Source organism: Cyprinodon variegatus, unplaced genomic scaffold (assembly GCF_000732505.1).
Source record: "Cyprinodon variegatus isolate N-32 unplaced genomic scaffold, C_variegatus-1.0 Scaffold539, whole genome shotgun sequence".
Classification (NCBI taxonomy): domain Eukaryota; kingdom Metazoa; phylum Chordata; class Actinopteri; order Cyprinodontiformes; family Cyprinodontidae; genus Cyprinodon; species Cyprinodon variegatus.
This window is the reverse complement of record NW_015150992.1, coordinates 519580-536737: the sequence shown is the minus strand read 5'-3', so window position 1 is coordinate 536737 and position 17158 is coordinate 519580. Positions and strand designations below refer to the sequence as shown.

Sequence of the window (17158 nt, the reverse complement as noted above, 5' to 3'; positions counted from 1 at the left end):
TTTTTTCCCATATTAAACTGAAATAAAAAAAAAAAAATCAGTTAACTTTTTTTTTCAGTGGCTCTTATCCTCTTCCGTACCTTACACTCTGCTTTGGAATGGTATTGTTCTTAGACATGTCTTTAATATATTAATTTTTCATATGATACACAATCAAAAATTAAAGCACAACTGTTAAATAAATATGAATTAAAGTTTTCAAAATTATACGTACAGTTTAATATCCAATTTCTTTGGGGTTTGTCTTTGCCTGCTTTTCACATGTAGAGAATGAAATAATTCTTTGGCAAATAGCTCAGGCTCAGTCTGATTGGACAGACAGTATTAAGGATTATCATCCCTTAAGTCTTGCCTTTTTAATCAGATTAAGGTCTAGACTTTAATTGGGTAATTATAACACATGAATGGGTTTTGACTTGAACCATTCCATGTTAAATTCGGCAGTTTATTTAAGAACATGAACACACACATAATTCCTAGACCCTTCTCAAACTTCTGTTATCTGAGGGATGCTATGTTCATGGTAATCTTAGTTTATAACCAATGGGGTTTTTTTTGTTTGTAGGCCAGTAAGTCCAGTTTTGGTCTAATCCTATCTGAGTATGTTCTTTCATGTTTGATGTGTCCCTCCATAGCTTATGACAAACTTCTCCACAATGTCATTATTCCATAAAGTTTAGATTTGCTGACAGTTGTTCTGTCTGCTGTGTCTGCTGGTCTTCATTATGCTGCTTTTCAACTAATGTCTAAACTCTTCAGCCTTCCCAGAACAACTGAGTCTTTGTAGAAAGAAGAGGTGAACTCTCCATTATTTAAAGGGTCCAGGAGCAATGGATATAATTTAGGGCTTTTAGAGTACATTCCCTTCCTCCTCATATTCATATTTATCTTTGTTACTCAAGCAAAAAAAAAAAAAATACACTTCTGTTAGGAAATAAAGGAAAAAAAGCCTTAACTTGCAGAAAATGTCCTGAACCTACATTTGGTTTTTAAGCACACAGAGTCCAATAATCAGACCAGTTGCAGCAGTTTAGTTGTAGGATGCTAAAGGACACTTCCATTCATTGTCTAGAGACAGACTGGAGTCAAAAGGATTTCCTGATGACAACGCTGAACCGTTTGGCGCTGCCTTCACAACGGCCTGGACTACAACGTGTGGAAAACAGGCGACATCCCTGATGGTTTTTAAATCTTCTTTAAAAGCCCCCCCCCCCCCCCTTTTTGTGGAAACTCTTAATACACAGCGTGGTGTCTGTTTTAAGATAGTTTCATCATTTTTATTTCATTTAGTTTGTGTCTATTTGCTTCTAACCCATACAGCACCTTGGCCTGCTTTTTTTTTTTTGGTGCTTTATTAATTAAGTTGGGTGAAATTAGAAAGGGTTTGGGGAGAAGTTATTAAATTTCAGATAACAGAAGAGCTAATATAGGTATTGCAAAGTAATTCACAACGGTTTTATTTTTTTAACGTTTCTTTAAGGAGCGTACAATTCTCACCGATTGGCAAACGAGAGCTTACATGAGACGAGACAATAAGGGTGGGAAGGGGGGGTCGTTAAAAGGGAGGAAATGGTCTTTATCTTCTTGTCAGCACGGTTGATTGGACAGGATGCTGTGGGCAGGAACAGGTGTGGAGCATTGTCTACACATCAAAACATTGTTGAGAGCAGAGGCTTTATCATAACTGTCCTTTACTACCAGAAGGCACATTATTTCCCTGGTTTCATCAGTTTGCATAGCAACACAGACGTCTCCGTTTCCTGATGGCAAATAAGGACTAAAATGTCTAAAACAATGGTGTCATGTACAAACAAAAGCATGATACTCATTTTTAGATACTTTTTCGTTCAGAAATCAGAACTATACAAGTGTACTATAAGTACATAAACTAGATGTACAGAGAAATTTACTCATGACTGAGATCAGTTGATTATGGAAATGACCACCATCATTGAAAACGCTGACACCACTTTTAAGAGTGGCAGTCATTACTGGGGGAAAGGGATTCAAATTTAGCTATTTTCAATATCAATCAGGTATTCAAAAATACAGTCAGAGGAAACGGATGTAAAGAAGCTTCTAAAAAAGATCAATTTATGTTTTAGATTCATATTGGCTGCTTATTTTTGCAGCACATTTTAGAGAAGCAGAAGTGAGACTCATGATATAACAGGAAATTGTTTTTTTTTCTTTCTTTTGAATAGTCCAATTCCATTTGCCATGCTGGATTAACTATTTGCAATATTTTTAAAATCACAGTTTAACAATTTGTTGAAAACGAATCCCGAGATTGGTGTCTAAGGTGGAAATATTTATGCACTAGCCCTAACAGTATCTTGCAGGAGACACTTTAGTATGCAGACTCTGATTACTGGATATCTGCTTTGAATTATTAGGCAAATTAGTGTCAAAGCACTCCACCCCCAATGTCATCCCACCTCTGATGCTGATCAAAACATTTAATAATTAATCACAACAGAAAGGCGACTCTAAGCTCCTTGATAGTTACAACAAATTAATAAATGATTTAGCAATCTAACATAACAGTAAGTCAGAGCTTATTCTCTTTCAAATGTTAGGGTTGAAAGAGCTGTTCTTGTTTTTTTTTAAATAAAAAAATCATTTACATTTCTTTAATAATTAACTGCTTAATTTACAGGGGTTCAAAAACAAAAGAAGAGAAGAGTTTTGTAAATAACAAATGAGATAATTTGCAGTATCTTTGAGCCATCACTATCAGGCCTATAGAATCTCATAGTGATTGATCGTGTGTGTTTTTATATTGATAATAGCCAATATAACAACACACATGATCAACAAAGGATTAAAATATAAATTACAAATTGAAAACTATTGGCAAATTGTGAAAAAAAATGTAAATTCTTTTTTTCATCTCTTTTTAGTACCGTTGTCTCTGAAGATGAGGCATGATGTACATTTGCACTGCACCCAGATGCTTCTTGTTTTGACTACAACAAGATGGGCCGTGTACCACTGCACATAATCCGACATGTAATCCGAATCTCTACGAAGTAACGATACAAAGAAAACGTGCAGGCTGAATGAAGATCTTTCAAACCACCCAGAGGAGTAAATCGTTTTATTTTCACTGGGCCCTGGAGACCTCTTTAGGCAGAAAGCCAGGTAGGAGGATTCCGGTTCTGCTGGCAGGAACAGAGCCAATTGTGATGGCTTTCCCTTCACTACAGGAAGTCAGATGGAAACACCCATTGTTTGTAGACACACAACATGAACCTCTTTAGGTTTCAGGTAAAGTGGGCATTTTATAAAGAGCAAGTGGTCTTTTTTTTTTTTTTTTTCCTCTTAGGAAACTGTGGACAATAAAACCAAGTAATGAATAAATCCATAAAAGATAGAAACGCTGCACAGATAGAATCAGGGCTATAACACATTTTCCATTTCAGAAAATGTAAACTTTGTTGGTATTCCTAACTAGATTTTATCTTCTGTTCTGGAAATTAAGTAAAACTAGCAAACCCCTTTTTCCCTTTAGACTAAGATTGCTGTCCAAGCTTACATCCATCATGGACAACAACTTCCAACCTCAGCACCAGTCTGTAGAGGAGCTGAGCAGCTTCTTTAGTAAAAGACTTTTACACCCTGTTTGCAAAAAGGAGCGCTACCACAGGTCATTCATCCCTGCTACAACCAGACTCTACATCACGACACTACAATTGCAATAACTTGTGCAATGTATAATGTGCAATGTACCATTTGATCCCCTGTGCAAAAACCTGTTTCTCTATATTTGACAACCCGTACAATAGCTATTTATATAAATATCCATCTATATGATCCTATTTTTTAAAAATGGATACGCTGTATATACTGTATACATCCCATGCAGCTTTTTCTTCCTTTGGCACATTCTTCTTCTTTGACTATTTGAGCTGATATAACAAGTCAATTTCTCCATTGTGAGATCAATAAAGTCAATCAGTCAATCAATATATAATGCTTAGACTAGTTAAATCTGGACATTAATGATTGATTCTTTATATTATACCTTCTTTTTGCTTTTTAAACCTAAAAAAGTGGTAATGTATGTACTTTTTGGGATTTAATCTGGACTCTTTTATGAATAACATGTACAGGTTACAATCCATTTCAATAATTTTTAAGACTTAATAGAAAGCTTAATTAATACACAGTATAATCCATTTTTGCACTGCATAGTGTGAGGTCCTTGGATATTTCTCCAAGTATACTGGAAGTACCAATATAGACTTAACTTATCCAAGCAATAAAAAAAGCACGTGGACTACCTCAAAGATCCATTCTAGGGCCAATTATATTGATTATTAACAATAATACATGACATTTAATAGCACATTGATTTATGTTTAATGTTGCTTACCACAAACAATATATAATACTAATTTTAAAATGATAACTACACTGGATGCTCAAGTTCAATTACACGCAACACTTATTAAAAATACAGGTAACATTTTTGTTTTTCTTTGACTACCAAAGGTGTGAATCATGCAGTAATGGGGAAGTGAAAGAAATAATAAAGGCGGAAGCAAATTAAGAACTTAATGAATAAGGTTGCATATATCAAAGAAATAAAAAAATAATAAAAAAAAAATGGTTGTTTTTTCTTTCTCTCACCTTTTGAGCGAAGTATAATGTTTTATAGCTGATTGGGGGCTCCGTGGTGCTGCGCTGCCCTCCAAGTCTGGTGAAAAGTTGTGACTTTAATGAGGTCACGTGCAAACAAGTCAAACACAAAGTTATGACACAGGTAGCAGCGATTGTGTCCAAACTCCTGCCTCCAGCCATCATGCAGCTCCAGTGTAAAACCCTCGCTGTGCTGTACTTCTGCAGATGATCACCGCATGATGTCTGCTGCAGTTGCATTAAGTCTACTCGCCCTGGAGAGGAGAGGAAGTGAGATTCGCTCTGTCAGCAGGTCCAGGGAGGTGTTGCCATTTAGCTTGTCAACTTGGATTTAGTTTGAGAGCAGATTCTGAAACCCGCCTCTACAGAGCGAATATTAGATGTAAAAGACTTGGAAAATGTTCCAAACTTTTGATTTATCTCTGTAAGGCAAGCAGCTAGGGAGGTAAACAAAGCAGATGGCTGGTTTGTAGCTGAACGCCGCTTGAGCGTCAGTGACGTACGTCAACGCAGCCGCCATCTTGTGAGGGGCATTTATTTATGGTTTTGTTTTTACATTATTTCCCAACAATATATAGTCGCTAGTTGTACACAAACATTCTCAAAGTGTACAAATTTTGGGGTGCTTGTTTTATTTATTTTTGTTTTGTTTTTGGGAGGCATAAAAAACACTTTAAGAAATAATATTCCAATAGGTAAAAGCTGTGCTCTTGGCCTGCTTTGATGTTTCTCTGTTTCATATAATATGATTCATGAAGGAATGAGTATTAACAAATGTACTTTTTTTTTTTTTACCAGACTTCTTTATCAGTTCATGTCAATTCCATATTTTTTTTTAGCTAATAGGCTAAACATTATAGTTTTCATGATGATGATTAATGACATTGTCATCATCCTCATCATTATTATCATTATTATGTAAAATGAGTCATTATGTCTGGCTTGAGGAAAAGAAGCTGGGAAGGGGAATAGGGCCTAGAGAAAACAAAGAAAGGAAGGAAAAAAGAAAGAAAGAAGGCCTTAATAGTATAAATAATATATTTGATATGCAAATGTAAAATGACTGAAGTACTAAATACTGTTTAGTTTTGACTATATAACTATAATAAAATTATCTTTTATTATTTATATTTTCTTTTATGCTAACTTTAGTTATATTTTTGCTTTTAACACTGAGTAATTTTTAGTTTTATCTTCGCCCTGTAGAATGATATTTTTGAAAAACGTTCATTGTACATATTATTTGAATGAATTCAAGAAATTTTGGAGACAAATAAGATTAGATTTTAGCATATGTATGCATACAGTTTGCATTACCCATTGGTTGCTTTAACATAGTTTGGTTCAAAGATATATTAAAACGGTTTATTCAAAATAGGTGAGAGTAAAAAAAGTATTATTCTTTTTCCTTGGAGAACAAAGTTTCCAAACACTGAAGAAAGCTTTGATTGGGGCTTACAAAATGCCACTCACAAGATGGCTGATGCGCCTTCAAACAGAAGACGCTGACACTGGTCGTCTCTAACGCAATGGTTGATGGGAGTTTGAGGTTTATCTGAATTTTGAATGTTGACTCAAGTACTAAAGCTGCCCATACCGTACAATGCTAAATAACTTAGTCTGATACGTTTTTCATGTTTAAGTTCCAAACTTTTCCAGATTACATGTAGCCGAGATCTTTTATCAAATTTATAAAGCAGGAAAAAAATAAAACTTAAGTTTATTCAACAGACTTTTGAGTATTCTGCAAAAAAAAAAAAAAAAAAAAAAAAAAACAGAATAATGTTCTACTGTACCCACTTTACCCAGAAAAAGATATTCCAGGGAAGCACTCATTCCTACTAGAGTATTTATAAGACTTGCAATGTTTAAACTTGGGATACTTAAAATTTCTGACTGATCACACTTTTTGGACACACCATGTAGGAAAAGCTTTGCCCATGTGATCTGAACAAACCGCAAGAACTTACAATCCAGAGCTGAAGTTTTGAGAGGGTTAAAGTTTTTTGTTTTTACAGTTTCTGCAGACGTAAGAAATAATGCAGCAAGCAGACAAGCAGGTAAGACGGTATGATGAAACAGATTGATGCATGGTTAGACAGATGGACAGAAATACAGGTGGAAAGATGAATGGCTTGATGGACATACAGATGTCTGCACAAATAAATAGAGCAGATTGGGGTAAAGGTGAGGAAAAACAAATAGATTAACTGATTGTGAGATAATATTTTGCTTGTTAAATTCGAAGTCCCTAGAGCCAGCTTCAGCTGAGTATCAGATGGTCTTGTTCACGAATGAAGGGAAGATGGAGGGGGAGATCGACAGGCGGATTGATGCGTCTGCTGTGAAGCATTCCTACCCTCATCTATGGTCATTCCTGTCCTGATCTTTGGGTCATGACAAAACGAGATCCCGGATACAAGCGACTGAAATGGGTTTTCTCCGTAGTTTGTCTGGGCTCTCCCTTAGAGATAGGGTCAGGAGCTCAGTCATCCGGAGTCTCAGAGTAGAGCTGCTGCTCCTCAACTTGGAGAGGAACCTGTTGAGATGTCTAGGGCATCTGGTTAGGATGCCTCCTGGATGCTTCCATGGTGAGATGTTCCGGACACGTCCCACCGGCAGGAGACCCAGAGGGAGAACTAGGACAACCAGCAACTTGGGCCAAGTCCTCCCTCGGCTGGGCTCCCTACTGAAGCTGCTACCCCTGGGACCCGACCCCGGATAAGTGCAAGATTGATGGATGGATAGAACTTTTTTTGTCCCATATGTGTTCTATATTTGATTAGTTCTGGCAAGATTTGCAGTGGCTGCATCTTTCATTTTTCTTCACGTTTTGACAAAAAAAAATTGTAAAAGGGAAACAGGAAAATTATTATTTTCTTTTAATTATAAGAAAATCTAGCCTCATTAATAGCAAAATAACATACAGCAAACATACAATAATTAGTGTAGCTGTTTAATGTTATACACAGTATTTAAGGGATTATTTCTATACTCAAAAGAAAAAAAGCACATCAATTCAAAAAGCCTTTCAGTTGTAAATCTCATTAAAATTGACGTGAAGTCGCAAAGAATTAACTTCCAGGATCTCCTTTCAAACCTTAAGTACAAAGAACAACAAAATTCTGGCACTTCTAGCAACTGAAAAATAAAATTAAAGTACAAAATCATGAAAAAAAAATCCTGGGATGCACTACAGTAATAAATCTGTACAAGGAAACACTAATGTTACAATTAAAAAAAAGAACCTAAAAGTGTGCAGTATATGGCATTGTGCAACACAGCAGCCTGCAGTTAGGGCGAAATAATGAGAGATTAATTTAGACACTACCATGCTGAACAACGAAAGAAATTCACAGAAAGCATAATATGAATACAAGTTATATAAAGCTACATGGACATACCTCTTCAAACTATTTCATGACCAGCACCGACATATGCAGGAATATTCTGTATGTTAATGGAAAAAAAAACAGCTGACAGTCATAAAGTATATTTTCTACTTAAAAGTTTCACAGATAAAAGGCTTTCCAACTGCTTTAAACTGAATCTGCAATCACTAAAACTGCCAATATACTAAAAAAAATATATTAATAGCAACACACAATACTTTGTTTTATATGTTTTTGCTTTTTATGACATAAAAACCTGTTCTAGCAGCAATAAAAAGTCAAAAATGGGAAAAACAAATGCTTCACAGTTTGTAATGACAGGTGCAAAACATATTCGAATGACAAAGCTATCATTCAATGTGATTCTCAGAGCAGGAGAGGATGTGAGGGACGATAAAAGGTGCAACAGATTTTACGTTACATTTTTTAAAGATTCTTTTTTTTGCCACATGATCAACTCTAGTGATCTCCAAAATGAAGTGTATGTAAACATGTTAGTTATAACCTCAAATGACCAGAAAACTTATCAGCTGATTTGTAACAATAGCAACATACCTGGCAGAGATTTTTGCCTTCATAATACTGCTGGTGAATACTGATACTGAAAAACAGGTCCCAATGTCCGAGCAGGAAAGTCTAGCTATTTCACCAGTATAAGGATAAAATGAAGCCCTGCTTTTATTACAGGAATAATCAGTCCAACATGAGTGCATTTCAAGAAATCAGAATATGATAAAAAGTACAATAATTGCTACTATAATTAAGTTTAAAAAGTGAAACTCAGAAGTTACATAGATTCTTTAGACATGGGGGGTTATATTTCAAGCTTAAATTCTCAGTTTTAATTATCACTAAAAGGCAAGAATAAAAAAAAAAAATCTGTTATCTAGAAAACTAAAAGCTACTTGTAAAAATTTTTAGTTTTTTTTTTTTTTATATGGAAATATCATGATTAGCATCTCCATGTTATTCATTGAAAAGACCAAAAACTCAGTTATCAAGCAGTCAATTTTCAGAATTAGGGTAAGGGACCAAAAGAAACCACTGAAGAAGCTGGTTCACAAAGTGAGCTTTTCAACCATATCAATGGAAGTTTTGGTGGAAGGAAAAGTGGAAGTCAGGATTTCAGACTGTGAGGGAAGAAGAACAGAGAAGAATATAACCCAAGTTTCTTTTTTTGCTTTCTCTCCTGGTGTTGTTCTTCTCTTTGCATTTTAAGATTATTCCTTCTGTCAAGGTTTGAGATGCAAATTTCATTTTCCAATAAAACTTGAAACCTGTATAGATAAAAAAAAAGCACCAATACCCATTTAAATGACCTTGGTGTCACCATGCTTGATTGGGAAGCAAACAGGCCTACCCTACTGTAACCTCACTCAGAATCCATGGGGTAATTATAGTGAAAGTTGACCCAAGAAAATGACAATATGCAGAAACAAAACATTACTCTGTGTGCAACCTATCTCAGTCTATGTAACTTGTAAGTTTCCCTTTTTTAACTGATTTGGTAGGATTAATGAACTTTTTTGAATATATTGTAACTTTTTGACATGCACTTGTTCATCCTGATTCAGTGAGTTTTCTACTGAAGGGACACTGAAGAGAGAGGGAGAGAAAAAAAAAGTGCACATCAGATACTTTCCTGTGCGCACCAGTTAGTTTCTCGTGCGCACCAGATACTTTCTTGAATGATTGCATGAGTGTTTCTGACGACCGTGTTCATTAAAGTGGATGAACATGAACTAATTAGGCTATATTTTCAGTTTGGGCTACCATACAAAGACATTGCTGCATTGCTTGCAAGACGTCACCATTGTGTTTTGTCTGAACGTCACTTAAAAATTCAAGTCCTATGGTCTATTTCGGCACAAAGGATACATTAAACCTTTATAACGTTGTGACATTTATTCAAACGCAACAGCAAAAGACTTGTCCACAGAACAGATATAGATGGATGTTCACAAAATGTCTGTAAAATGGATTACAGTTAAAAAAAGAAGAGGTCCGTCTGACATGAGAAAGTATTTGATGTGCACGAGAACTATAACTGGTACACACAAGAATGTTTTGTTTGTTTGTTTTTTCTCTCTCTCTTCATTGTCCATTTAGGGGCTCAGTAGGATTCTTATGATAGCACTTTAAAAAATAAAACTAAGTAGCTCCTTTGTAATGCTTATAAAAGGCATGGGGAAAAAAACATGACCAAACTAAGCATTGGCTTTATGCCATCTTAGTAGGACGGAGGCATTGGGGCTCAGCCATCTACGCTCTACAGTCAGTGGCTACCGAGTTACTGAGGCCAGGCAGCTGAGCTTCCTTTAATTGAGACTGCAGCAGTTCAAATAACTGATGGTTTTACCCTCGCCGGGCATCGGGGCAGTGTCATTGTTGTCGAGCTTGTTCTGCTTGGCTTCTCGAATGAGTTCGCACGCCAGGTCGAGGAAGAGTTTCTCGACGTTGTCGGACTCTTTGGCCGATGTCTCCAGATACAGCATGCTCTGCGCCTGAGCGAAGTCTTCAGCCCGCTGCCTGAGAACCTCTCTCTTGTCTACCAGATCTATTTTATTACCTAAAGAGAATGAGCAGAAAATAAATACAAAAATCATCCAGCCTAAATGTTAATGTGAGCAGCACCCTATCAGGGCTGTGTGTAATGAAAAGATGAGCATTGAGGTGTGTGTGTGTGTGCTTGTGAGTGGGGGATGAAGACTGAGTGGGAGGGCTTTATTCTAGAAAAATAGTCGCTCTTCTGAGAAATTACATTTCCTAGAAATCACCAAGACAAAGACAATATTCAGCACCGATTACTAATGTAAAATATATAGTTCTTTCAGGACAAAGGTTATTTCTGGTCAAGAGATAATATATATTATTAGCACCATGATAAATCTAACTTCATTTTTTTTATAATAAGGGCAAAACACAGAAGGCTCTGTAAGATCAAAACTAAGAGAAATAAAAATAAAAGCAAATAGATTACTTCAATGTTGCCTGAATTTGAGTCAATGCCTGAATTTATATTCTGGATATTCTGGAAATACATATAGAAAAAAATATTTAGATCAACTGAATCATAAAACATGATAAATGCATTGAATATTTTAAAAAGAGCATATTTACATAAAGTTCTCTTTAATTCTTTTTTTATTAATTGGTATTTATTTATTTATTTGTTGGAATACATAATAGGAACTAGTGACCTTTATTTTTAAAAGTATCCAGGCAAAGGTACATGGGCCAGGACTAAGATTTCCATAAATTGGTTGCATGCACCACTGCAATTAGGGTAGGTAGGGTTAGGGTTAGGGTAGGGTTACTCCTTTCATTGTATTTTTTTTGTCAGTTTTGGCCCTCCATAAACGTCAGTTAACCTATTTTAAAATGTATGTATTTTAAATAAATATACACCTTTAGTAAACAGTAGACCATGTATTACTACCTGTCATTTTTAAACCAAATTAGCCTCAAATAGGCTACGTTCCCACTGCAGGCCTTGTTGCTCCATTCCAATGTTTTTGTTAAATCCGATTTTTTTGCATTGCCGTTCACATCTCAAAATATATGCGACTTGTATGTGATCTCCTGTGTGAAATGCATTCATACAACCTAAGTGTCCCGCATGCGCAGTAGAGGACGCAATGACGTCACAAGCAAGCATGCTCTGTGTTTATGGAAGTAAGCATGGATGGTAGTGCTGGAGAACATCTAGGGATCTTTCCCAAAATTAAAAACTCTTATCTTTCCAAGATGGTTAAACATAAATACTACTCTCCGCATTATCGTCCACTATTGTTGTTCTTGCCGTTTCTGCGTAGCAAGATGCAGAAGAGTGACAACTGTCGTGTATTAATGGTGTTCAGGTCGGATGGATGCGACCTGGTCGTTTAGACACAGGTCGCATATGAAAAGATCAGATTCGTATCGAATTCAGGAGCACATAGCTAAGCGGCCTGGGTCGCATTGGAAAAAAATCGGATCTGTGTTGTTCAGACTGTCATGAAAAGATCAGATCCAGGTCGCATATGGGCTAAAAAAAAAATCGTATTTAGGTCACTTCAGGCTGTGGTGTGAACGTAGCCATAGATTTACAACTGAACGAAGGAGAGCCATTTAGTGTGCTAGTTTGTGTTGATGGTTCTCTGTTTATTATCTGACTTGGCTGTCAGCTGTTTAATACTTTCCTAAGTTGATTCCTGCTGCAGTGCTCCTAGTAAGGTGACCAATAGAACCCAAACTTTGGGCTGTTTGTTTCCATAGACAGGTAGCATTGGCTATTGTCTGGAAGGTTCACTGCTGTAGAAACCAGAGCTTTACTCCCCTTTTTACATTGCTTTAAAACAACAGCCCTGCGGCATTAGCTTAGCATGTAGTGTCACTCTGCATTTTGTTTGTTTTTCTTGTTAATCTGCATTATAGGGAATGTTTCTCCAAACCAAATTCTTTTCTTTTGTCTTGTTAATAAAAGGGTTTGCTTTTTCTTTTTCTTTTTTTTTGCTTTTATTTTTGATTTTCATGAACATGTTTGCACACTTTAAAACACCCAGCAGCATTATTACGGTGTGGTGAAGCTGCACGGAGCGGAGGGGCTGACCCGCTGACATGCTAAGCTTTCATGAACTTTGGAAACTCTCCACCTTTTCAACAGAGGTTACAGGGCTGGCAAAGTTAGGGAAAGCCTTAAAATAGCATTAAGAGCGATAAAATAATTTGGACTTTAGATCATTTCATGCATTTACCGTTGTCTAAAGCAAGCTAACAAACTAACAAGAAGCTAATGGTGACTCCATGGTACCCGATGCTAACAGTTGGTTATAAAGCTAAAATAAATGTATTTCACTACTGGAATAAACACTAAAAATAATGTTTCTGTGTTTTTTCATGTACTCAATGCATATGATTGCCAAAATATGACCAAAGAGCAAACTTTAAATGAGTTCTCTTATGTCTGCTAGCTATTAGCTAACCTAGTTAAAGAAGCTAGGAGGTTTTTACCTTAACTATTTTGACAGGAACAATCATAGAAGGTTATGAATCCATTAAAGAAAAAGTTACTGGTTATTATTTCTGATTAAACAAATTGTTTTTAAAAACACTATTTTACCAAATAAATTCGTATTTAACTCTTGTATTTGCATCATGAATTTGTTTGAACACATTCCTATTGCTCTAAATTAGTTAAAAGCTAATTTGACTACATTCCAAACTGTCAAATATAAAATCCATACCAAACTGTGATATTACATCAATTTATTGATTTTAGTTTTCAACCAGTTGTAGTTCCTTTCGTTTTGTGTACGTAGTGGCTTAGTTGAGTTTCACTAGTTTGGTAAAGTTTATATATTTTTTTACTGAAATATGTTTGACATTTAGTTAAATTATTTTTATTAATACATTCTTCTATTTTGAGTAGAGTTTGTTGTGAATTTATTCCATATTTGTGCAGAGTTTGACCATGATTTGAGCTCGATCCAAGCTTTCATTTGTTTTTTTCTAACACACAGCCAGACACAGAAAACATATGGCAGTCTGAAAGGTTGATGATTAAATAACAGTGTGGGCACTGAATATTAATATTACATAACAGAGATATTGATTATGTTGACAACCCAAATAACCACTCAACATCCACTGAAATTATATTTAGTAGGAGGTTGCTCAGTTATTTGGATAAGATTATAGTTCCCAAATTTGTCAGAATTTGACAAGACTAATCTAAACCATAAGGACTTTACAGCCAAAATAAAATAATATGGGGTTCTACATTCAGCTAATACATTTTTTTTAAAAAGTTGAAGTAAGGTTACGAATAGTTTGTGTAGTCAGTAATAAATTATTAAATGGAAATTTGAGGTCATTTTTTTTACAGGGGCCCTTCAAATATTTGGTGCACTGCAGACGATACAACATATCTTATTTATAAAGCAGAAAGCAGGACTTTCTTACCGACTAATATAGTCACCACTTGGTTGTTGGCATACTGTTCAATCTCCTTCAGCCACTCTGGAAGGCACCTGAAGGAGTCCTCACAAGTAATGTCATAAGTAAGAATGAGGGCATTGGCACTACGGTAGTAACTCTGAGTAATGGAGCGAAATCTCTCCTGTCCAGCGGTATCCCATATCTGCAACTGTGAAACAGAGCAAACGACACAGAATCACTGGCCAGCTTTAAAGAAATCTTTATGTGAGCGTTCTTTTTGTAGCTTGTGTTTACCTTGACCTTCTCCCCATTGATTTCCACTGTTTTAATCATGAAATCCACTCCAATAGTAGCCCCTTGTCCAGGTGGGAAAAGCCCCTATAATTTGAGTACATATTTAGATTGAAAACATTCCCAGACATGTTTTTGATAAGATCTACAAAAACCATGGTTATATACAAACCTGAGTAAAGCGCCGGACAAGACATGTCTTTCCAACTCCAGCATTTCCTATGAGAACTATTTTGAACAGGTAGTCATAATCTTCCATGCTCATAATAACCTATAGAGAAATCATAGAATTCAGAAGACGAAGTTATAAAATGTTGGTGAATAAAGTGGCTTTCATATGTAATCATGATTCTTAACATTTTCTGCTATTACAACAACAAAGTTCCTTGCGCTTTAATAGGACTTTAGGTGATACACCGTGGCAAATAAGGAAACATCTGACTATATGCGAGAATTTCAATTTTGACAGACAGGTCAATGCAGTTCTGATTAGTTGGCAACATTTGAGGCTAATTAGCATTTTACCTCAATAAGATGTTTACATCACTGCCTTTATTTGCAGGTTCTTTTTTCCCCTCTATTTTATGTAATTAGACTGTTGCTGTTTTTAAGACACAACAAGCACATTTTGTACTCTCTCAAGTCCTCCTACTCAGCTACACATTTTATTTAATCTGAGCATGCTATGTTTTTTAAAACTGTGCAGCCTTTTTTTCTTCTGTTGCAAACCTCTACTTGCTGTTGATGCAACTGAATTTCACCACTGGTTGATGATAAAGAATCTTCTACTCTATTCACAAGCTTTCTTTATCATAATGCAACTGAAAGTGGGATTTATGCTTTCGTTTTTTTCACTACCCCCCTATAAGTCCTGTAATAGTTGGATTGACCAGTCTCCATCTTCTCCTGCTGCCTACCTAATAATAGGGACGAGACAGAGTAGGCATATTAGCTAGAGTTGGACTGGTACATCAGCTGGACGATATTTTTGGCTGATATTGGCTTTTTTTTTTTTACTCTCTAGTTGCTGATTCTGCCATGCATGCGCAAATTCTTTTGTGCATTCAGCAGCCATGCCTTGAGATCATTTGCTATCTGTATCAACTATGTTTGCTGTGATTTGTTATTTTTCTTTGAGACTTTCAAAATATTTAATAAATGGAGAAAGAGACAGCAATATCAGGTTCAATAACTGGCCCTCCCCAAAAAAAAAAAAAAAAAGGCCCTCCCCAAAAAAAAAAAAAAAAAGGAAAATTGGCAGTACATAACAGGGATTAATTAGATTGAGATAAAAATTGTTGTCTTCATCTGCATGAAAAAAAAAAAAAAAAAAACTATGTCTATCTCCAGTATTACCCCTGTATTTAATTCTCTTCTTTTCTTATTTTGTTGGTGATTTTCAAATAATTCAATGAGCTGAAATCTCATCTTTCTGATCTCTTTCATAATCATCATTACGGCTGCAATTTTTTTTTGCAAATCGATTAATCTGTTGATTATTTTTTCGATTAATCAATTAATAATCAGATAGCAAAAGGCTCCTTAAAGAGGACTTTTTATAGAATTAAACCAGGTGAGACAAAAACTTTTCCACTTGATGAGTTCTGGATAGGGCATATTGACAGATTAAAAAGGTTGTTTTTTTTATCTTGCATGCAAACTGTTAACATATTTTTTATTTATTTTGGTATAATTGCTGCTTAAGGTGGGTTACTCTGTCAGCTAAAGGCGTGTTTTAGGAGATTATTCCATTACTAAATTAGTTGATGATTATTTAAATATTTGATTATAACGATTAATTGTTTCCACCCTGATTATCATATTTGTTCAACTTTGAGTTTTAAAGATCAAATATTCCTGGTGTTTCCTATAGGACTAGACCTGTGACTTGGGGAGACATGATTATTTGTTGCGGTTTGTTTTTTATTTATTTTTTATATAAATTGTTTGTTTTTTTATTACATTTTATTTATCTTGTATAAATTCTATGTATTAAAACGATTTATAAAAAAAAAAAAAAAAACGTTTTGACCAAACGTTTGATCAGATCTAAAAAGGTGTGGCATGCAGTTATGAGCATTTAACAGTGACAGTAAAATATCCTGCATGCAATCTAAAACCATTAACAGATGCATTTAAAGCAGACACACTGTTGCTTGCTCACACTGTTACATCCTAGTTTACATTTTACATTCATTAATAGCCCATGCGTTCATCTAATATAAACATCATCGTGTCGTGGAGTTTATTTTTCTTTCACCACCTCCATATCCAAGCCCCGTGACCTGCAGTGCGTGTTTAATCTCATTTAACGTTATAATCCTTATCAAAGATGATTAATCTGCAGGCTGAGTTGATACCTAATAGAGCGAAGCTAGCAGCAGTTGCTAATACTAGCAAAGCTACTGTGCCATTCTAGCCATTTTGGCAGCTATTTGCAGTTACAGAGGAGAAAAATCACAGCCTAGCAGCGCATCAATGCACAAAATAATAAGATATTTTTTTAAATTACAACTATTTCCACTCACCAATCAACACGGGGATATCCCCGGACTTAGAACTACTTGGTATGCATAGGTTCGGGTCTTCAAATAGGCAAAGCAGCCGCTGCTGGGCAGGGCATAATTCCCCCGGCTGAAGGCTGTGTCCAAGGCAGCTCAGTAGCAACAGCAGCAGCCTTTCTGATCAAGGAGGGAGGAGGAGGAAGAGGAGTAGGAGGAGGAGGAGAGGGGATTTCACTCAATGATGTCATTAGCTTTACATCCACTCTCGGACTGCTAATCAACCAAGTTCAACTCCACTGTGTTTAATAAACTATTTACGTTATATAGTGTAAAACATTCTATACGTTTATGTTTTACCTTATCACAAAAGCATACTGTTTTAATAGTTATCAGTGGCTAGTATTTAAG

At 35.7% G+C, this 17158-nt stretch overlaps 2 protein-coding genes across 2 annotated transcripts in view; both read right to left on the bottom strand.

Moving 5' to 3' along the window:
• The window catches only part of prcp (prolylcarboxypeptidase), a 19068-nt gene extending 13957 nt beyond the window's left edge, over positions 1 to 5111 (bottom strand). The window contains exon 1 of the mRNA XM_015391380.1: positions 4636 to 5111. Coding sequence (XP_015246866.1) covers positions 4636 to 4884 — 249 coding nt within the window. The 5' untranslated portion in view covers positions 4885 to 5111. The remainder of the gene's footprint in view (positions 1 to 4635) is intronic.
• Positions 5112 to 9281: 4170 nt separating this feature from the next.
• rab30 (RAB30, member RAS oncogene family) lies at positions 9282 to 16927 on the bottom strand. Its single transcript, XM_015391402.1, has 5 exons — positions 16775 to 16927; positions 14419 to 14517; positions 14250 to 14333; positions 13980 to 14163; positions 9282 to 10605 (listed from the first exon to the last, which is right to left on the bottom strand). The coding sequence occupies exons 2-5, from the start codon at positions 14509 to 14511 to the stop codon at positions 10355 to 10357; spliced, it is 612 nt and encodes a 203-aa protein (XP_015246888.1). The 5' UTR covers positions 14512 to 14517; positions 16775 to 16927; the 3' UTR covers positions 9282 to 10354.
• Between the last annotated feature and the right edge of the window lie 231 nt (positions 16928 to 17158).

Coding starts and splice junctions, on each gene's coding strand:
- rab30 (XM_015391402.1), bottom strand. CDS start 14,511: ATGAGCATGGAAGATTATGACTACCTGTTCAAAATAGTTCTCATAGGA. Junction 14,334..14,418: donor TTGTCCGGCGCTTTACTCAG/GTTTGTATATAA, acceptor CTCAAATTATAG/GGGCTTTTCCCACCTGGACA. Junction 10,606..13,979: donor AGTGGTGACTATATTAGTCG/GTAAGAAAGTCC, acceptor CATTCTCTTTAG/GTAATAAAATAGATCTGGTA.